The sequence below is a fragment of the Nyctereutes procyonoides genome, unplaced genomic scaffold (assembly GCF_905146905.1).
Source record: "Nyctereutes procyonoides isolate TBG_1078 unplaced genomic scaffold, NYPRO_anot_genome, whole genome shotgun sequence".
NCBI lineage: Eukaryota > Metazoa > Chordata > Mammalia > Carnivora > Canidae > Nyctereutes > Nyctereutes procyonoides.
Window position 1 is genome coordinate 70,906,458 of NW_026575146.1, and position 22,188 is coordinate 70,928,645.

General features: G+C 38.7%; 2 protein-coding genes across 2 annotated transcripts; one reads left to right on the forward strand and one right to left on the reverse strand.

Annotated features, from left to right (window-relative positions):
• LOC129500087 (vomeronasal type-1 receptor 2-like) lies at positions 1-3,199 on the reverse strand. The gene is made up of 2 exons (XM_055310217.1): positions 3,176-3,199; positions 1-864 (listed from the first exon to the last, which is right to left on the reverse strand). The coding sequence occupies exons 1-2, from the start codon at positions 3,197-3,199 to the stop codon at positions 1-3; spliced, it is 888 nt and encodes a 295-aa protein (XP_055166192.1).
• Positions 3,200-3,767: 568 nt separating this feature from the next.
• On the forward strand, positions 3,768-22,188 carry LOC129500190 (zinc finger protein 677-like). Its single transcript, XM_055310356.1, has 3 exons — positions 3,768-4,453; positions 6,466-6,530; positions 19,950-22,188. Exons 1-3 carry the CDS (start codon positions 4,338-4,340, stop codon positions 21,926-21,928), a joined length of 2,160 nt encoding a protein of 719 aa, XP_055166331.1. The 5' UTR covers positions 3,768-4,337; the 3' UTR covers positions 21,929-22,188.

The following is a 22,188-nucleotide window of genomic DNA, read 5'->3' on the forward strand; positions in this document are numbered from 1 at the left end:
TTATGTATTTCTTCCAAAGCAGACACAGTAGAGCCTGGATGTGCTGGGGTCATGGTTCATGAGAAAAAAAGGACTAACAGTTGGAAAACCTGCAGTGATTAGTACAGCAGTGGTTATCAGCCACCAACTGTACTCATCAGAGAGAGCCAAGTAAACATAAATGATGGAGGAGAGAGAATAAAATGATACAAAGGGGCTCACCAAAACAAGGATGCTCTGGGTGGCTCTGGACTCAGGGGAGGGTCTCAGGGGGAGCGTGTTCCTATCAATGTGTTGGACCCTCTGCCTGTGCCTGTGAAGGAGGAAGACCATGGAGCTGCTGGCCAAGGTCATGAGTCCCAAGCATAAAATGTCATGGAAAGATGTAACTATGACATACACTAAGTCTGTGATCTTGGCACGATACTGTGAAGCAGAACAATATCCCAAAGCTCTTTTCTTTGTAATATTTTTGTTTCTCCATTTACCAGTCATATAAATAGGAAAGAACATATTTACCACCATGTGGAGCACCCAGCAGAGGATACTGGAGGGACCAATGTACTTTGGAACTTTCACTTTAAGCTCTGCCCACCTGGAGTTCCCAGGGTGGATCATGATAGCCTGTAAGACATTCAAGAGGCAGGTGGAGTAAATGGACATACCTCTGGCTACTCTGTGAACATACAAAAAAATGGAGCATCCATAATAATTGTTGAAATATTTCAACCCTAAAGCTGCCATGGTTTCTGGGACTCCTCTGGAGAGAATGACCAAGGAATTGGCTACAGTCAGGTGCCTAAGAATCAAATCTGTGGATCTTGGCTTGCATCTGCTGAAGCAAAGGGACGTGTAATGATATAAGAGTGAGGAATTCCCCAGGAACTAAAAGACAACCTACAGAATGGGAGAAGAAGATATTTGCAAATGACGTATCAGATAAAGGGCTAGTTTCCAAGATCTATAAAGAACTTATTAAACTCAACACCAAAGAAACAAGCAATCCAATCATGAAATGGGCAAAAGACATGAACAGAAATCTCACAGAGGAAGACATAGACATGGCCAACAAGCACATGAGGAAATGCTCCACGTCACTTGCCATCAGGGAAATACAAATCAAAACCACAATGAAATACCACCTCACACCAGTGAGAATGGGGAAAATTAACAAGGCAGGAAACAACAAATGTTGGAGAGGATGCGGAGAAAAGGGAACCCTCTTGCACTGTTGGCGGGAATGTGAACTGCTGCAGCCACTCTGGAAAACTGGGTGGAGGTTCCTCAAAGAGTTAAAAATAGACCTGCCCTACGACCCAGCAATTGCACTGCTGGGGATTTACCCCAAAGATACAGATGCAATGAAACGCCAGGACGCCTGCACCCTGATGTTTATAGCAGTGATGTCCACAATAGGCAAACTGTGGAAGGAGCCTCGGTGTCCATTGAAAGATGAATGGATAAAGAAGATGTGGTTTATGTATACAATGGAATATTCCTCAGCCATTAGAAATGACAAATACCCACCATTTGCTTCGACGTGGATGGAACTGGAGGGTATTATGCTGAGTGAAGTAAGTCGATCGGAGAAGGACAAACATTATATGGTCTCATTCATTTGGGGAATATAAATAATAGTGAAAGGGATTAGAAGGGAAGGGAGAAGAAATGGGTAGGAAATATCAGAAGGGGAGACAGAACATAAAGACTCCTAACTCTGGGAAATGAACTAGGGGTGGTGGAAGGGGAGGATGGCGGGGGGTGGGGGTGAATGGGTGACGGGCACTGAGGGGGGCACTTGATGGGGTGAGCACTGGGTTAAGTTTAAGCTTTTAAAAAATAAGTTAGTTTTGGAAATTGAGACACATTACTAATACTGTAGGAATTGGTGAGGCCTTGACTTAAAACTTTCTTTGTACTGTGATTTCCTTTTGGGTGTATTTTGCTAAGTGAAACTTGTTAAATTTTTTTGTTAACTAAATTTTTTTCTTAAAATAAAGATTTTTTCATAATGAAAAAAATGTATGTTGGCAAATTGAACACCAATAAAAATAAATTTATTATTAAAAAAACAAAAAGAATAACATGATAAACAAGTGAAATTTATGTCTAGAATTCAAGAATGATTTGCTATTAGAAAATTCATTAATATTGTTCATCATATTTATTAAGAGAAATCAAGAAATCTTACTTGTAGTTACAAAAACATTATTTGGGAGAATTAAACATGTATGGATGTTAAAACACTAGAAATTAGGGGCACCTGGGTGGCTCAGTGGTTGAGCATCTGCCTTTGGCTCAGGTCATGATCCTGGGGTCCTGGGATTGAGTCTTGCATAGGGCTCCCATCAGGAAGCATACTTCTCTTTCTGTGTCTCTCATGAATAAATAAAATCTTTAACCCCCCCCCCCACACACACACACATACGCACACACTTGAAATTAGGAATTGATGGATCTTTCCCAACTTGACAAAATGAAATCTTCATCTTGCTGGTAGGGAAGCAGTAGACATATTCCACTAAGGCCAGAAACCACACTAAAAAAGCACATGATCACCCTGTTCTACTCATTTATCATTGTGCTGGAGGTTTAGCTGGGGCAATTTAAAATGGCATAATAATTAGAAACAAAGATGTAAAACTATTTTGCAGATGATACAAGTGTAAGTCTGGAAACACGAAGAAACTGGTAGAAAATCTATTACAAACAATAATTCAGTAAGCTAATAGGATATAATATTGTTATACAAAAACAACAACCTTTTTTGTACATAGGCTATTTTATTTTTAAGTAATCTCTATACCCAATGTGGGACTCGAGCTCATGACTTGCATATTTCATATTAATAAGTAGTAAGTGTATATAGGATGCTACTGGAATGTGAAAAAAGTTTTACTATTTCCTTGTATTGGTCACATAAAGAACACACATCCTTATCACATGTCTCTGGAAGTACTTCCAAACTAATATTTCATCAGTACCAGGAAAAGTTAAATTTATCTGTAAAAGAGTGCACCTTTCGCAAATCTCGTTATCTGCACTTGACACAAAGCATGCAGAAACAGAAAACGAAAAGATCAGTTAAAATACCTAATCTTCAAGTTAAAAATACTCTTCCAAAGTAACTGAGAATGAAGATTTTTTTAGGAAATTGAAATTGCAACCATATTTAGTAATTAATACAAAACTGCACATTCCCCACAGAGCAGCTCTGCATTCCGCATTCTAGCTTCCATCAACCCCCATGGACCACTGGGCTTTTGCTCAATTAAGGAGCATCTGGGTTGCTCAGCGGTTAAGCGCTTGCCTCCGGCCCAGGGCGTGATCCTGGAGTCCCACATAGGGCTCCCAGCATGGAGCCTGCTTCTCCCTCTGCCTTTGTCTCTGCCTCTCTCTGTGTGTGTTTCTCATGAATAAATAAATAAAATCTTAAAAAAAAATAAATTAGGAGCTGTCTCTGTCATATCGGTCGCCTCGTGCTCAGTTTCTCAAATACCGCAGGTTCCAATAAAACCAGCTCGCACTTCCTAATGTACCCAGCCTGGCTCCAAGGGACACCAATCGGTACTCAAAGGAATTCCGCAGCAGCACCTGAATCCCCCCGGGAGGGAGCGAAAGAGGGAGAGAAAGAAGTACAGAAAAGTTAACCGCCGGACGCCACACGCGCAAGCGCAGAGCGGCCCGGCTCCCGCCCGGCGGCGCAAGCGCACGCGCACGCGCACGCCCGCCTTCCTGCAGACCCGGAAGCGGATCGCGCGGAGCTACGGGCGCTCGGGTGAGTGAGTCTCCATTTTTCTGGTTCGTGCCGCGGGCGCGTTCATAAGGCCCCTCCTCCCTACCCAGTTTCGGGGTCGCCTGGTAAGGTAAAATCCTTGAACCCACTCGTTCCTGTCGCTGGGAGGGCGCCCCTTTCGCCTGTCACGGCGTCGCCGTAGGACGTTTCCGAGTCCTGTCGTTCGGTGCGGGACCCGGGAGTCTGCGTTTGTTTCCAGTTGAAATCGCTCTGAGGCAGGTACCGGGCCCAGCCTTGCTGCCGTCGGTCCTTGTAGACACCGATCGCCCTTCTGGTCGCTTTCCTGCTCAGAACGTTGCTCCGATCCCCGATTCTGCCCCCCGCCCCGTCCCCACCCCCAACTGCGTCGGTATGGTGGTCGCTCGGGAGGTGGATGCAGGCCCTGCGCCCCGCTCCAGGGAGGGCAGAGGGGCAACGCAGATGGCGGGGAAGAGGCAGGAACCGGCGGAGTTAGGGGGCTATCGGAAAGTCTGGGGAGGAAGAACCGCAGGGATCGAAAGTGGTTGCCGCAGAGTGGGGTCAGGCTGTTGGAGGCGGAGTAGGTAGGGAGGGAAACAGAAGGATGCGGAAACAGAGAGGGAAACACAGATGGACAAAAGGAGAGAAGAGAAACAAGAACAAAGAGACACAGAACAAAACACATAGTGGTCTCGGAGAAAGCCCAGGACCCAAACCCAGGTGAGTATTGAATTGACTGGATGTAGACTATAGAGTTGTGAAGTGCTGATTTGTGCCTCTGTAATTAAAATTTATTGAATTGTCTCAATTATGCAGAAGAGAATGAGAATGTGAAACCAAGTGTTTGAGGCATCTGCATGTTCTAATGATTGCATCAGAGGATGAGTCCATTTGCAAGCCCTATTCCTCTAGAGGGCAGAGGCCTAGCTCAGTCAGATCCAGGTCATCCTCTTCGTTTCAAGAAATGGGGGAAGACTTTATGTCACCACATGGTTTTTTTCAAAATGACCTTTTTTTTTTTAAAGGTTTATTTATTTATTTATTTATTTATTCATTCATTCATTCATGATAGAGAGAGAGAGAGAGAGAGAGAGGCAGAGAGAGGCAGAGGACACAGGCAGAGGGAGAAGCAGGCTCCATGCCGGGAACCTGACGCTGGACTCGATCCTGGGACTCCAGGATCGCGCCCTGGGCCAAAGGCTAACACTAAACCGCTGAGCCACCCAGGGATCCCTCAAAATGACCATTATTAAGAGTACTGTTTCTCTCTCCTTTATCCTGTGGCTCATTCTTTTCTCAATTTGATGTATCCTCACACTTGTTTCAATTTTGATCTCAGAATCCACTGGATATCTTTAATTTCCAAATTATTTGCCGCCTTAATTTTTTGTTCATATTACGAGTTTTAAATGCTTTCTATTTATTATTGTTTGATGTCTGGTAAATAACTTTTTAGTAGTTCATTATGCATCTGGTAGGGATGTTGATAATCTTTTAACACTCAAAATCTACTTTAGCCAGTTAGTTTAATATTCAGCAGTTCCCTTCTTCCCTTAAGTGGTCTGATTAATGACTGAACTCTGAACAGAAGTCTCCAACTAAGTAGATGTTTCCCTCAAGTTCCCCTTGCATTTTGTATGCAGATGTTGGAAAGGTGGGCTGGATTGATGTGGAACTTTATTCCAGCAGAGCCCATCTGTTTATGATGCAGAGATTGTTCAGATTTCATCTCCACAGGTGACCCTTTTTCATGTTTTTCAGGACTAGTAACCATTGTCCATTTCATTTATTTTTATTGTATTTTTTTCTGGAAAAGAAGAATTAAGTGCTTGGTTTTGATTAAACCCATGAAAGAGAACATGAAAGGTAATGTGGAATTAGGACAAGTTCTTTCTCCTTAAACCTTTCTAGGCTACCATTTCAGAATTTACTTCTACCCATTTCTGCTCACTCAATTCAGACCTCTTAAGGGTAACTTGGTAAAAATACTCCCTCTGAGACATAGTGCAGACAACTGTGACATGAAGATGATAGACCAGAAATTCTGAATTTGAGCTAATAAGATCGCTGAAATGATTTTCAAAATTGGGGATGTGTTTGTCTTTGGAGGTTTCTGGGAGAGTGTGCCCTGTTACAGAGTTTAAAATGTGATAATGAACACCACTAAAAAAGAGGCAGGAGCATAGTCTTAAGAGACCAAGGCATGCTCCTCTCAGCTCCTATTCTCTCTCTGTATTGTAACTAAATCTTAAATTTGATTTTGTCATCTCGATATTAAATCTGCTTATAGGTTACCATAACCATTAGGACAAAAATCTAAACTCTTGCTATCGCTTCCAGGTAGCTCCGGAGTGGGGGTAGCCTTAAGAGTTTGTCCAAATTGATGGAATGGACAGGCTTCTGTATTTCCAATCAACCATTCATTGGATGCTGGCTGCCCAGGGAGAAGCCAGGAACTTGAATGATGCAGTTCCTCTGGCTGAGTGGACAAAGGATGATGCAGTTGCAGTAGAATATATGGGTTTCAGCAGGAGAGGAGAGCTTTCTGAAGAAATGGCTGAAAAATGCACTTATTGCCTTCCATATAGGAGTTACTGTTCCTGCATCCCTCCTGTTGCAGTAAGCAGCAAAGGACTGTCTTTCTCCCATATTAAGGTTCTCCCAGTATGTATATTGTGGCAGAGGAAGGGGTTATGTTGATTCTGACCGTTAACATACTTTTTGTTACACAGAATAATCTTACCTGAGAAAGAAGCCTGGAAGAAGAGAGAAAAAGGGAGGAATGGCTTTTTCCCAGGTAAAAGTCAGATTTTAGTTGATTGTTCTCCTTCTTAAAATGTTACATTTTGGACTTGCTAATCTTTCCTGTCTCCGAAGTATCCTGCCTAAAATGTTTACTCACAGCCAGGGCCTTCTCCCAATCTCATCTCTATGCAGATTCCATCTCACTATTACCTAGAACATAGAACTTGAGAAGAGACTCCTTTTAGGTGGTCATCTTGTGAAGGATCTTCTGTGCAGGCATTGACTGGAGATAGGATATAGGCTTTGTGGTGTCAGGGAGGTTGGGCATTAAGAATTCTTCAGAAACTCCTGGATGCCTTTTCAGTTCATGTAAATCAAGATTAAAGAGATTACATGTGTAAGTGATGAATTAATGTGCACAAATACCTGAGAAACTCTGGAAAAGAATGATGGGGGATATTTGCTGTGTCTAATTTTATAAATGTCTTTTGACATTAAACAAGGAAATCAGTATATTTCTGACTCCAGGATATTAATACTTTGAAATATAATGGGAAGTTCAAAGTAGGAATAAGGAATAGGGAGGGTGTTTTGTTTTATTAACAATTCATTTTAAAATATAGAATCAACCTATTTGTCTAATGGTAAGTGTTCTTTAAATGATTCATAGCACACCCATCTCATATAAAGACCATAATGTTCATTTACAAACTCTTGCACAGTAGATCTTTTAGATAAAAATGTTTATAATTTAGCCAAGATATAGGACCAGAACTTTGTCATCAGAGAGGCTGGAGCTAAGTTTTGATATTACTAATTGTTAAATTTTTGGGGTTTTTGGTGTTGTGTTTTGTTTTCTGTATTAAACCTTTATGGTGTATATTTTTTGTGGTTCGATTCCACATAGTGATACAGTTTAGAAACTAAGTAGTAAACTATCTCTTTCCCTGTCACATCTTCTACCATCACTGATTGTCTTTATCAGGAACCAATGTTCTCTTCAGTGCAAGTCTTACAAAAATGCATTTATATATTGTAATGTTATTTTAGAGAATATTCTTCAGTAAATGTTTAATTGTATTTTAATCTGCAAATTTAAATATTTACATACCATGCTTAGAGTTGTTTTCATATTAGTAAATATAGAAATAACTGCTTTTTTAGATCCTCATTGGAGCATTCTCTAAATGAAGATACATGAGTCCTTTACAATTTCTTAGTGTTACAAAGAATGCCATAGTGACCACTTCTGAGCAGACTGACTTCACTACAGATATCTAAGGATATCTCCAGATTGTACATTTTAAGCATGATTAACAGGTTAATGATGGTGTTCCTGAGGAGGCACAGACATTTTGCTTAATAAGTAAAGGTTTTATTTTTTATTTTTTTTTTTTAATTTTTTTTTTTTTAATTTTTTATTTATTTATGATAGTCACAGAGGGAGAGAGAGAGAGGCAGAGACACAGGCAGAGGGAGAAGCAGGCTCCATGTACCGGGAGCCCGACGTGGGATTCGATCCCGGGTCTCCAGGATCGCGCCCTGGGCCAAAGGCAGGCGCCAAACCGCGGCGCCACCCAGGGATCCCTAAGTAAAGGTTTTAAATCACCAGTCTTAAACATACTCAGCTAAAGGAAGCCACTGAAAAGAACTAAGAAGCAGGAGAATAATGTTTAAATAAATAGAAAACATCAATAAAGAGATAAATTATGGTAAAGGAATGGAATAGAAATTCTGGAGCTAAAAAGTATAATAACCAAAATTGAAAATTCATTAGAGGGCTCAGTAGCAGATTGACAAGAAGAATAAAGAATTGGTGAACTTAAACATAGGTTAATTGAAATTATCCAGCATGAGCAGAAGAAAGGGGAAAAAGAAGAAAAGAGAAAAAAGAAAAATGAACAGATTAAGAAACCTCTGGGACACTATAGACAATATCAAGAATACTGATACAGGGGCACCTGGATTGGGGTAGCTTAGTCTGTTGAGAGTCTGACTCTTAACTGCCACTCAGGTCATGATCTTGTGGTCCTGGGATTGAGCCCTGCATTGGGTACCATACTCAGTGGGAAGTCGGCTTCATGATATTCATTCTCTTTCTCTCTCTCTCCCTCTCCCTCCCTCTTCCTCTCCCCCTCTTCCTAACCCTCTCCCCACATGTGCATACCCGCCTAAAATAAATAAATAAAACTTTAAAAAATACGGATATACACATTATAGGAGTCCTAGCAGGAAAGAACAAGAAAGGGCAGAAAGAATATTTGAAGAAATAAGAGCTGAAAACCTCCCCAGGTTCACCAGAACATTAACTTACACATCCAAGAAACTCCATGAACTTCAACTATGATAAATGCATAGAGATCCCTGGCAAGCACATAATCAACTTTGAGACAAAAAGAGAATGTGGAAAGTAGCAAGACAGAAACAACTTTTCATCTACAAGGATTCTCTTTAACAGCACTCTTACCAGAAACTGGAGGCAGGGGGCAATCTCATGAGATCTTTTTAAAAAATCTACCAGGAACTCTAATCAGGCAAACTATGCTTCAAAATTGATAGTGAAATTAAGAGACTCCTAGATAAACAAAAGGTGAGGGGGACGCCTAGGTGGCTCAGCAGTTGAACGTCTGCCTTTGGCTCAGGATGTGATCCTGGTCCTGGGATCAAGTCCCACATTGGGCTCCCTGCGAGGAGACTGCCTCTCTCTGTGTCTCTTATGAATAAATAAATCTTTAAGAAAAAAAAGAAAGCTGAGGAAGTTCACACTAACAGCCTTAGCCTTACATGACCTATGAAATGGAGTTCTGCATACTGAAATGAATAGAAACTAGTGGTACCTCAGAGCCATGGTAACAAATAAAGAACACTAGTAAAGGTGGCTACATAGGTAAATACATAAGCCAGTATTATTATATTTTTGTTTTGTAATTAATTTTTTTCTGCATGACCTAAAAGACAAATGTATAAAACAATCATAAAAATCTGCTTTTGAGTGTATTAAACATTTTTTCACATCTGTTATAAAGAAGTAGTTTTTGACAATAAGAACATAAAGGGAGACTGTATAGGAGCAGTTGTATGCTATTAAAGCTAAGTTAATATCAACTGAAATTCACATATTAGTTTAATAATGTAAACTGTAATCCTCAGGGTAACCTCTCAGAAAATAACAAATATACAAAAAATAAATACAAAGAGAATCAAAATGGTATGTATACACAGACACACAAAGAGGGGAGGAATCATGATATAAAATATTAGACATACAGAAAGCAAATAGCGGGCAGCTCCGGTGGCTCAGCGGTTTAACTCTGCCTTCAGCCCAGGGCGTGATCCTGGAGACCTGGGATTGAGTCCCACGTCGGGCTCCCTGCATGGAGCCTGCTTCTCCCTCTGCCTGTGTCTCTGCCTCTCTTTCTGTGTCTCTCATGAATAAATAAATAAAATCTTAAAAAAAAAAAAAGCAAATAGCTAAATGTCAGAAGTAATTCTTATCAGTAGTAACTTGAAATGTAAGTTGATTAAACTCTTTATTAAAAGACAAAAGAATTTTTAAAAATGATTTCTCTATATCTACAAAAGCCTTGCTTCTCAACAAAGCTTTCACAAAGTGAAAGGATGGAAAAAGATACTTCATGTAAATAGTAATGAAACCTAGCTGGGAAGTTACACAAATATCCAGTCAAATAGACTAAGTTGTAAAATTGTTACCAAAGCTGTTGAAGGACATATTTTGAAAAAGTGGTCAATGCGTCAAGATGATAAAAGGACTATGAACAATATGTACATAATAGCAAAGTCCCCAGTTTTTTGAAGCAGAAGTTGAGGAAATAGTTACAGTATAATAGTTGAAGACCTCAGTACTCCCCTTTTAATGGATAGAATAACTGAACATAATACCAATAAGGAAATAAAGGACTGAGCAACAGTATAAACCAACTAGACTTAGGGCAGACATGTACAGAACACTTCAACAAAAACAGGGCACTAAAAAAAAAAAGGAATATAAGGGAACTTCCTCAGCCTGAAAAAAGGGTATTCTTAAAATTCCACAGCTAATATCATACTCATTGGTGAAAGACTGAAAACTTATATCCTAATAGAAAGAACAAAACAAGGGTGTACCATTTTGTCACCACAGTTTAACACTGTACTGGAATTCTAACCAGAGAAAAGAGAGAGGAACAATAAATGTGTCAAAATTGGAAAAGGAATCAAACTAGGTCTATTCACAGAATACATGATCATATATTTAGAAATAAGAATTCCTCAAAAGAACTATTAGATAATAAATTCATTGAAGCTACAGAATACAATATCAACATTCAAAACTTAGTTGTATTTTTTTATACTAGCAGTCAACAAATTGAAAGTAAGTGGGAATAACTAAGGAAATGGAAGATTTATACACACTGAAAACTACAAAGTTGCTGAGAAAAATGAAAACCTAAATAGATGTCAAGATCGCCTGTGTTTGTGGATTGGAAGAGATGGCAGTATCCCATAAAATGATAAAAAGAGTAATGTAATCCCTAGCAAAATCCCAATAATCTTTTTTTGCACTCATTAAATTGGTAAGGATCCCAAATAACCAAAATAAACATGAGAAAGAACAAAGTTGGAGGACCTAGAATTCCAACATCAAACCTTGCTTGAGTAATCAAAACTATAATTCCAGCAGAAGCTAGAAGTGTAGATCAAAGTGACAGAACTGAGCATCCACAAATAAACCCATACATCTAATCCATTCCTTTTTTACAAAGGTGCCAAAACCAGTCAGCGGAAAAAGAATAATTTATTAAATGGTGCTGGCACAGCTAGATAGCCATGTGAGAGAGAATAAAATTCAAACTACCTTGTACCATATAAATGATTCAGAATTAAAGACTAAATGCAAGAGCTAAAACTCTAAAACTCTTAAATGAAAATGGGTAAATCTGCATGACCTTGGGGCTGGCAGTGAATTTTGTATAGGATATCAAAAACAGAAGAGACAAAATAGATAAACTGGTCACCATCAAAATTAATAATGTTTGTGCACTGAAGGACATTATCACATAAGTGAGACATAATCTATCAAATGGGAGGAATAATTTGCAAATTACATATCTAGTAAGGGCCTAGAATATATGAAGAACATCTAGGGGCACCTGGGTGGCTCAGTCAGTTAAGCGTCTGTCTACCTTTGGCTCAGATCATGATCTTAAGGTCCTGGGATCAAGCCTACTTTTCCCCCTCCCTGTACTTCCCCCTGCTTGTGCACACTTCTCTGCCAAATAAATAAATAAAATCTTAAAAAAAAGAACCCAATTGAAAAGGTCAAAGGATTTTAATAGACATTTCTTCTTAGAAGATAAATGAAACAGGCACATGAAGATGTTCAGTGAATTTAGTCATTAGTAAAATGCAAAATCAAAACCGCAGTGAGATACCATTTCACACCCACTAGGATGAGTATAGTAAAACAAAAAAATGTTGGTAAACGTGGGGAGAAATTAGAATCATGACACATTCTGTTAAAATATTGTAGCTGCTATGGAAAACTGGCAGATTCTTGAAAAACTAAGCACTGTGACCCAGTAATTCCGCTCCTAAGTATATAACCAAAAGAACTGAAGACAGATATCCAAACTTACTTGTACTTGAAAGTTCATAGCAATATTAATAACATTAGGCAAAGGTGATAACAACTGAATGCCCATCAATAGATGAGTCTAGTCCTACAGGGAAATACTATTCAGCATAAAAAAGACGTGCTGATGCTACATACATTCATCATGGATTATGATGATGATCACATTATTCTAAGTGAAAGGAGCCAGATGCAAAAAGTCACATTTATACCATTCCTTTTACGTGAAAAATCCAAAATAGGTAAATCCATAGAGACAAAGCATTAGTGGTTGCCAGGGAGTGGAGAAGAAAGGGTGAATAGGGAGCACCTGCTTAATGGGTAAAGAATTTCCACCGGAGAGGATAAAAATATTTTTGATCTAGACTGAGGTGATGTTTGTAACAACACTATGAGTGTACTAAATGCCACCGAATGGGACTTTAAAATGTCTAATTTTATGTGTTTCACTTAAGTTGAAGAAAATTAGAGAACTTGCTCAGAATTATTTTACATAGATCAGTCAGAACACTCACTCCAGCCAAGTCAGCCTTTACACATTTCTGCTGCTTTTATTTTGTGTCAAAATCAGAACTCTCCCTGTCCTCTTGGTGAAATGTGTTTTCATTTCAGAGACAGTTGACATTCAGGGATGTGGCCATAGAATTCTCTGAGGAGGAGTGGGAGTGCCTGGACCCTGCTCAGCAGGCCTTATACAGGGATGTGATGTTGGAGAACTACAGGAACCTGGTCTCCCTGGGTGAGGATAATTTCACTCCAGAAGTTGGTAATTACTTTTATATGTCTTTGCATTTTCTCTTGAGAGCCCCTGACTTGATTGTATGAGTTTCAAATCCCTGTTCTTAAGGGAGTGATTGAAGCTGTTTTGATTGAGAATGGAAAAGCTTTATAATGTGGCAAGTAGACTCTAACTTCCCTTATCTTCAGAAAGTTTGCATTCATGCTTCCTTAGGTGGTTGCAGAACATCAGAAGTCAGAAAACCTTAGAGTGAAAATTTTAAAAGTCTGATTCTGTGGTCTTACCCTTGTGCCTTTGATTCATTAGTTCTTGGAAAAGAACTAGATATTTGTATTCATAAAATAACCTGTAAGCATTCAGAAGGAGGCAGTCAATTGACTCAGTTTTGAAATTCTTTTTCTACACCTCATGTAATGAACGTTCTCTCTTCCTCACGGAACAGAGAACTAGGAATGTATTCTGGAAGAGCAAAGCTCTTGTATCATGTTCTTCTATCATGTTCTTTTTTTTCTTTATAATTTGAAGTCTCTTGAGAGCTAAATATCATCTCCATTTTGGAACAAGGGGAAATGCCCTGGACTGTGCAAAGTGAAGTGAAAATAGGGGGAAATGCAGACAGGTAGGAATGTATTGAGATGGGAACATAAGAGCTCAGATAGGCAGAGTAAACTGTTCCATATTAAATATTTTTTGGAAAAGATCTGTGGAAAAATAAGTTTATTTCTTGTGAGCTCTCAAAGGAAATCCCCTCCCCCCTTAATCTGTTATTCAGATGTGTAAATCAAATGTATAAGTTTAGATTCCCATTGTGATGACCCACAACACTCTTACCTGACCATACTGGTGTCATGGTTTGAGAGGGACTGATATGACTGTCTCTAAGGAGTCTTTCCCATTGATCTCTCTCGGTTCTCACACCATACACATTAGCGCTGAGGCCTCTGTAGTGCTGACTACATTCAGTTTCTGTTTCCATTTTATATCCTTGGGAGAACTTCGCAGGAGACAAACACAATGGCTGCCCTTCCATGGTATCCATGAAGCTTCATGTAGCTGTGCCAAGCCCTCTCTGCCTGTTCAGGTCCCTCAGGCATTTCTTCAGTTCTCATTTTGCCATTCGTGTATAAAAAATAGGGTGGGACTTTCTGAGATTGTGGCCCAACAGTAATATAAAGACTAGATACTGGGATCCTCTCTGACCCCCACTGCCAGATGGGGGTATATCCCCCCGTTCAGGCATTCACTTTACAGTCTAGGTAGAGCACGTGGCCCCTTTCAAAAAAACCCCACAAATTTGACCCTCCTGTTTTCTTCCCATATCTTGTATTTTTCTCCCTCGTCTGCTCTTTACTTAGTCCTGGAACATAAAAGACCCTGGTCTGCTGGTTTCTTAGTCTCCTCTAAGATTCTCTTTCTGAAACTTGGTTTTGAAATAGAATCCCAAGGGTCTAAAGTTTCATCCTCTTTTCCTGTTGTAATAACCCACCCTTAGGTGGCAGCTTCACAGTGGGCTCTCCCAAGGAGGAAGTTTACTGGGTAACAAAATTCTTGAAGAAAAACATTGATTAGTATGTTACAGTCTCATCCTGCTGCATAAAGAAGTGCTTCTTGAAGCCACTGTGTAGAGTGGCCAGCGTGTCCCATGATACTAAGATAGAAGGTATCAGGAGATCCTGAGTGATAAGTGCCTGTTTGACCTAATTATTGTGTAGTTACAGTGCTTCCCTAGGGCAGTGACAGGGTTGATCAGACATGGTATGATCATCATCTCTGAGCCAGCAATAAAATAGTCCTCTCACCCTCTCTCCTAGCCCCTGCAAACATGGATCTCTTTACTGTCTCCGTAGTTTTGCCCTTCCCAGGATGTCATACATTTGGAATCAAACAGTATATACAGCCTTTTCAGATTGTCATACATTTAAGTTTCCTCCATGTCTTTTCCTGGCTTGACAGCTCATTTCTTTTTAGTACTAAATCATATTTCCATTGTCTGAATGGAATAGACCATTTATCTACTGAAAGACCTTGCTGGCTTTCAAGTTTTGGCAATTAGAGATAGAACTATAAATATTCATATGCAGGGTTTGTGTTTTTTAGGGGTTTGTAGCACTTCATTCCTTTTTATTGCTACATAATATTCCATGTATGAATACCACATTTTGTTTATCCATTCATACACTGATGGACATTTGGGTTGTTTCTGCCTTTTGGCTATACGAATAATGCTGCTATAAACATTTTTGTACAAGTTTTTGGGTGGACATACAATTTTCATTTTCTTTAGCATCTAGCTAGCAGTGGAACTGCTGGGTCATATGCTAATTCTCTTTAATCTTTTGAGGAATCAGCAGTCTATTTTTCAAAGTACCATTGCTAGGAATGTATGAGCATTCCAATTTCTCCACATCCTTATCAATACTTGTAATCTGTTTCCTTGATTATAGCCATCTTTGGAATGTGGAGTTGTATCTTATTCTGGTTTTGATTTACATTTCCCTAATGACTAATGATGTTAGACATCTTTTTGTGTGCTTATTGGCCATTTTTCTATTTTTTTGAAAAGTCTATTCAGATTTTTTGTCCATTTTAAAATTGGGTTTTTGTTGTTAAGTTTAAAGAGTTCTTTATATATTCTAGATACAAATCCCTTATCAGATAGATGATTGGCAAATATTTTCTCTCATTCTGGGGGTTCTCTTTTGACTTTCTTGGCTGAATTTTAAAGGCTGCAGGAGATAATCTTTACTGATTTTGTTTGTAAACTAGGTTCCTATGGTGTCTATAATAAAAATGGATTTTCATGACTGGGAGGACTTGAGGTTAAATGATAAAAATTTCTCGATCTTAACTTTCCAAATGGAGTGTTTTTGTTTCAACTCAGATCAATTCCAATCTGCAGCCTCTGAGAACTATACTTACACAAATAGTCATGTGGGGCACAACACCCACACTGTTGCCCTTGGGCTCTCTGCTCCCCACCCTCATCACTGCTGCTCTTTACTGGCCATGTTCTTCCTATTTCAACATTTATCTCTTCCTGTTTACAAAAGTAAATTTCAATATGTAAGATCTTATTACCTGTTTCAACCAAGACAGAAATGTGTCACCACTGACAACCTTGGTCTAGGGGACACAGAGTCACTTCATTTGACAAAGAAGCTGCCTTCCATTAACCCTCTGGGAAGATGATAATGTCTTAGTTGATCCTTTTCCTAGTAATAATCTAATAAAGTAGAGCTTTATTTGCTAATACTTTCTCCCATTCAGTAGGTTGCCTTTTTCATTTTCTTGGTTTCCTTTGCTGTGCAGAAATTTTTTAGTTTGGTATAAATCCTACTTATTTTTGCTTTTGTTGATTTTACTTTTGATGTCAAAAGTGACCTGTGTCAAGTTTATTACTTGTGTCAAGTTTATTACCTCCTATCTTTTCTTTTAGGAGTTTTATGGTTTTAGGTATTTGGTTCAAGTCTTTAATGTACTTTGAGTTAACTTTTGTATATGGTGTCAGGTAGTGGTTCAGTTCCATTCTTTTCTATGTGGCTGTCCAGTTTTCCCAATACTGTTGAAGAGATTGTTCTTTCCCCATTGTATATTCATGTCCCCTTTGTCGTAAATTAATTGACTGTGTGTGGGTTTATTTCTGGGTTCTGTTCTGTTGATCTGTGTGTCTACTTTTATGCTAATACCATACTGTTTTAATTACCACAGCTTTGTAATGAAGGAGTTTGAAATTAGAGAATGTGATGGCTCTAACTTTGTTCTTTCTCAAGATGCTTTGGCCGTGCATGGCATGGTCTTTTGTGGTTCCATATAGATTTTAGGATTTTTCTTCTATTTCGTGTCCAGGTTTTTATGTGGACATAAATTTTCAACTTGTGTAAATACCAAGGAGTTTGGTTGCTAGATCATACTTTTTTTTTTTTGCTAGATCATACTTAAGAGTATATTTAATTCTGTAAGAAACTGCAAACTGTCTTCCAAAGTGGTGTACCATTCTGCATTCTCACCAGCAATGAGTGAGAGTTCTTACTGCTCTACATCCTCAGTGGTATTTGGTGTTTCAGTGTTCTGAATTTGGACATTCTCATAAGTGTGTAATGGTATCTCATTGTTTTATTTTTTTTTTATTTATTTTTTTTAAATTTTTTTTTAATTTTTATTTATTTATGATAGTCACACACACACACAGAGAGAGAGAGAGGCAGAGGGAGAAGCAGGCTCCATGCACCGGGAGCCTGATGTGGGATTCGATCCCGGGTCTCCAGGATCGCACCCTGGGCCAAAGGCAGGCTCCAAACCGCGGTGCCACCCAGGGATCCCTTGTTTTAACACAAATTTTCCTCAGTTAAATATGGCATTTTTTAAAACTGAGAATCTGTGATATCTTGAGGACATACTTTTTTTTAAGTTACTGCCTTAGTCACAGAAATACCATTCAATTGACTTGCCATAGGTTTCTGTATAAGATACATTTCAGTTAACCCATGAAACCTCCTTTGTGCCTGTCCTCATTTTCAGCTGAATTCCATACAAGAGTCACCTGGTCCTTGTTGATATATATCCCATTGCTGACTTGTTTTTCCATTATTGGCTACCTATGTTGCTAACCACATCTGTGCCATCTGTGCATGTAGACCTCTGCCATGGATCACTGTGAAACTGCCAAAAATTGTTTCTATGTTTAAATATTGCTATTAACACTGTCCTTCCATAGAAATATTCTATGTTCTAGACATTTAGTAATGCTCCTTAGGGGCACTATTTCCTGATGATGTTTTTGAAGTCAGGTTATATAACTACACACACACACACACACGCACATATCTAGTAAGAGCACTTCTCATCTGATGTCTCTTATTATGTCTGGGATTGTAATGGTAAAAGAAGATATGATTTAAAATTCCAGAAAAAGACACCGTTATTTTTCTGTAACAAGCAAGGACATTTGGATTAAAAATGTCTTACTCTAAATTGAGGTTTCTATTTTAAAAATATATATAATTTAATACAGTTTTTAATTTATTTTTTAAATTTTTTTAATTTTTATTTATTTATGATAGTCACACAGAGAGAGAGAGAGAGAGAGAGAGAGAGAGAGAGAGAGGCAGAGACACAGGCAGAGGGAGAAGCAGGCTCCATGCACCGGGAGCCCGACGTGGGATTCGATCCCGGGTCTCCAGGATTGCGCCCTGGGCCAAAGGCAGGCACTAAACCACTGTGCCACCCAGGGATCCCTAATACACTTTTTTAAAAAAGCAAAATATAATAATATCCCCAAGGAATTTAAACCTTGGCAAAAGCTTCTTGCTAACTTTTTCCTACCATATAACTTTTGTGCCCCCAGCCAGGAGATTGTTACCCATTACCCATGGTCATCTTCCATTGCTACTTTTCAGAGGGTTTTATCATATCTACATGTGTTTATATGTGAATTTATCCATTCTCTTCTGGATGGCCATTTTCAGGTTTTTGCTTTTTGGAGGTCCTGTTTAGAACATTCTTATATGTTTAGAACATTCTCATATGTCTGGAACATATGCATGTGTTTGTGTGTGTGTGTGTGTATAATACATATCTGTCTAGCCTGTATACCTAGAAATGGAATTGTGGGATATTCAGTTTGATTTTTTTAGAGTGTGTGAGTGGGGGTAGAGAGGTGGGGAGAGGGGTAAAGGGAGAGAGAGAATCCCAAGCAGACTCCGTGCTAAGTGCAGAGCCCAACTCATGACTCAGTTCCATGACCCTGAGATCATGACCTGAACCAAAATCAAGAGTTGGACACTTAACCAACTGAGCTACCCAGGCACCCCACAGTTTGGTAATTTTTAGAGCAAATACTAAAATAACTGCAAGCCTACAATTTTCCTTTACCATATTATCTCTCTGTTGAATGTCTTCCACTTTCACATCACACCCATAATATAAGTTTTTACAGAATGAGTCCGTATTATGCCTGTTGCCAAATCAGCTCCTCTCTTTTTTCAAGGTCAGGCTTTTAACTGTTAAAACAATCATATTACCATATATATTGCAAGCACAAGTACTACTCCCACATTTCCTGTTATTCCTTGTGCTTCACTCTTTTCTGAATCCAAGTCCTGACCTTTGCTCAGATTTTTCATTGATCTAAACAAACTATACTGGTATTTCCTGGTATATTAATTTTGAGCACCAAAGCACCTCAGTTTCCATAGGACCTGCCCTTCCCCACACTGCATTACCAATATAAGGAAAGACCCCTGTTTATACACAGTTTAGTTTGCTCAGGACAGCAGCTTGATCTGGTGTTTAATAATGTGTGGGCATATGACAAAGATATTTTAAGGTATCTGTATATTACAATTAAACAATTGATAAATCTAGTAGGTTAAGTAACCATAGTTACACAAAATAAAAGTCTCTGGAGGGATCCCTGGGTGGCGCATCGGTTTGGCGCCTGCCTTTGGCCCAGGGCGCGATCCTGGAGACCCGGGATCGAATCCCACGTCGGGCTCCCGGTGCATGGAGCCTGCTTCTCCCTCTGCCTGTGTCTCTGCCTCTCTCTCTCTCTCTCTCTCTCTCTCTCTCTCTCTCTCGGTGACTATCATAAATAAATAAATTTAAAAAAAATAAAAATAAATAAAAGTCTCTGGATTTCTAAAGAATCCTTCCTTGAGAACTAAAGAAAGAATTTACATTCCATAAGGAACACACACTAGGAGAAATGAAACGTTGAGAACCACTGAATTATGAGATATCAGGTTCAGGTAAACACACATTTTTATAAAAACTAAGAATTAGGGAAGGCCGAGATCTCAATTATGATTTCATGTACAGTTATATAATAGTATATAGATCAGCTCCCTAATCATGAAGTATCATCTGATTATCCAGTTATATGGCAAAAAAATATGTATAGTATATAATGTGTGTTTAAAATAAACATATCTGAAGATCAGAGAAAATATTAATATGGAAAATTTATTAAAAAAACTTAGAAACACTATATTACAATAGTGTTTGGAGACTGCTTGAGAAACTTCCTATGTTCATTATAAGTATTATTTTTGGTGTAATTACATAATTCAGTATAAAATATTTATTTACCTTCTATTTGTTAGGAAGCCTTTCTGCTGGATTTGCAACCAAGGAATTATCACCAATAGAGGACATTAATAAAGGAGAATTATACCACTTAGTGATATTGGAGAGAAACAAAAGTGATGACATCAAGAATTTTGATCTCAAGGAAGTCTGGGAAAATGTGCATGAGTTTGAAAGTCAGTGGGGATATGATGCAAGAAATTACAAAGAAGTGCCTTTGACCCATAACAAAAATCTCACTCATAGAAAAGATGAAGAACTTAAATCCTCAGTTACTTTTCCACAAAAACAGACTATTTCTATAAGAAATAATACATACCAATGTTTTATGCATGCCGAGCCATTTATAAGGAATTTGTTAAAACTGGAAAACAGCGTAGGTGATGCTGGAAACCAGGACATAAACTGTTTGGAAAATAGAATTGGATTAAGTTTGCAGGGACACCTGGCTGAACTGCAGAGATTTCATACTGAGGGAAAAATCTATAAATGTAATCAAGTGGAGAAGTCTGTCAACAATGGTTCCTCTGTTTCACCACTTCACAGGATTCCTCCTACTATCAGAAACATTTGGAATAAATATAGGAAGATATTAAAATATCCCTTGTTACCTGCACAATACAGGAGAGCATACAGTAGAGGAAAGTCTTACAAATGTAATAACTGTGGGAAGGCTTTTAGCAAAAGCTCAAACCTCATGAGTCATGAGAGAATTCATTCAGGACAGAGACCTTACAAATGTAATGAGTGTGGCAAAGCCTTTACAGAGCGTTCACATCTTACCCAACATAAGAAAATCCATACTGGAGAGAAACCTTACAAATGTAACGAGTGTGGTAAAGCCTTTAACCAGTGTTCAAACCTCACGAGACATCACAGAGTCCATACAGGAGAGAAACCATATAAATGTAACATATGTGGCAAGGTCTGTAGTCAAAATTCAAACCTTGCAAATCATCAGAGAATGCATACTGGAGAGAAACCTTACAAATGTAATGAATGTGGTAAGGCTTTTATCCAACGTTCACATCTTTGGAGTCATGAGAGAATTCATACTGGTGAGAAACCTTACAAATGTAACGAATGCAGCAAAGCCTTTGCTGAACGTTCAAGCCTTACTCAACATAAGAAAATCCATACTGGAGAGAAACCGTACAAATGTAATGAGTGTGGCAAAGCTTTTAAGCAGTGCTCACACCTCATTAGACATCAGAATACACATCCTGGAGAGAAACCACACAAATGTGATATATGTGGCAAGGCTTTTATCCAAAGCTCTAGCCTAATAGAACATCAGAGAATTCATACCGGAGAAAAACCTTATAAATGTAATAAATGTGATAAGGCTTTTATTAGACGATCACACCTATGGGGTCATGAGAGAACTCATACTGGAGAGAAACCTTACAAATGTACTGAGTGTGGCAAAGCTTTTGCTGAGCGTTCAAATCTTACCCAACATAGAAAAATCCATACCGGAGAGAAACCTTATAAATGTAATGAGTGTGGCAAAGCTTTTACCCAGTTTGCAAACCTTACTAGGCATCAGAAAATACACACTGGAGAGAAACCACACAAATGTGATGTGTGTGACAAGGCTTTTATACAAAGTTCAAGCCTCATGGAACATCAGAGAATTCATACAGGAGAAAAACCTTATAAATGTAATATATGTGATAAGGCTTTTATTAAGCGTTCTCACCTGTGGGGTCATGAGAGAACTCATACTGGAGAGAAACCTTATAAATGTAATGAATGTGGCAAAGCCTTTACTGAGCGTTCACATCTTACTCAGCATAAGAAAATCCATACTGGAGAGAAACCTTATAAATGTAATGAGTGTGGCAAAGCTTTTACCCAATTTGCAAAACTTACAAGGCATCAGAAAATCCATAATGAAAAACATTATAAACCTAATATGTGTGGCAGTGGTTTTATTCAAAGCTCAAGCTTTGGGGATCATCAAAGAACTAGTAGAAAGAAACCTTACAAATAAAATGATTAAGCAAGTTATTCAACATCAGAGATTCCATCATGGAGAGGAACCATATGAAACTAATGTATGTGGCAAAGCTTATAGCCAGGGCTTATACCTCACTTGATATCAGAATGTAAATCTCCAAAAGAAAGCAGACAAATGTAATGTATGGCAAGGCTTATCCAAAGTTTATACCTTGTGAACAAAACAGTTTATAGTAGGTAGAAGCCTTACAAATGTAATGAGTGATCAGCTTTATAAAAAATGTACAGCTTTTA

Excerpts from the sequence above, each read along its gene's own strand:
- LOC129500190 (XM_055310356.1), top strand. The coding sequence starts at position 4,338 with ATGCGGAAACAGAGAGGGAAACACAGATGGACAAAAGGAGAGAAGAGA. Across the intron at positions 4,454-6,465 it reads AGCCCAGGACCCAAACCCAG|AATAATCTTACCTGAGAAAG; the intron begins GTGAGTATTGAA and ends TTTGTTACACAG. Across the intron at positions 6,531-19,949 it reads GAGGAATGGCTTTTTCCCAG|GAAGCCTTTCTGCTGGATTT; the intron begins GTAAAAGTCAGA and ends TCTATTTGTTAG.
- LOC129500087 (XM_055310217.1), bottom strand. The coding sequence starts at position 3,199 with ATGCAGAGCTGCTCTGTGGGGAAT. Across the intron at positions 865-3,175 it reads AGAGCTGCTCTGTGGGGAAT|TTCCTGGGGAATTCCTCACT; the intron begins GTGCAGTTTTGT and ends GTTGTCTTTTAG.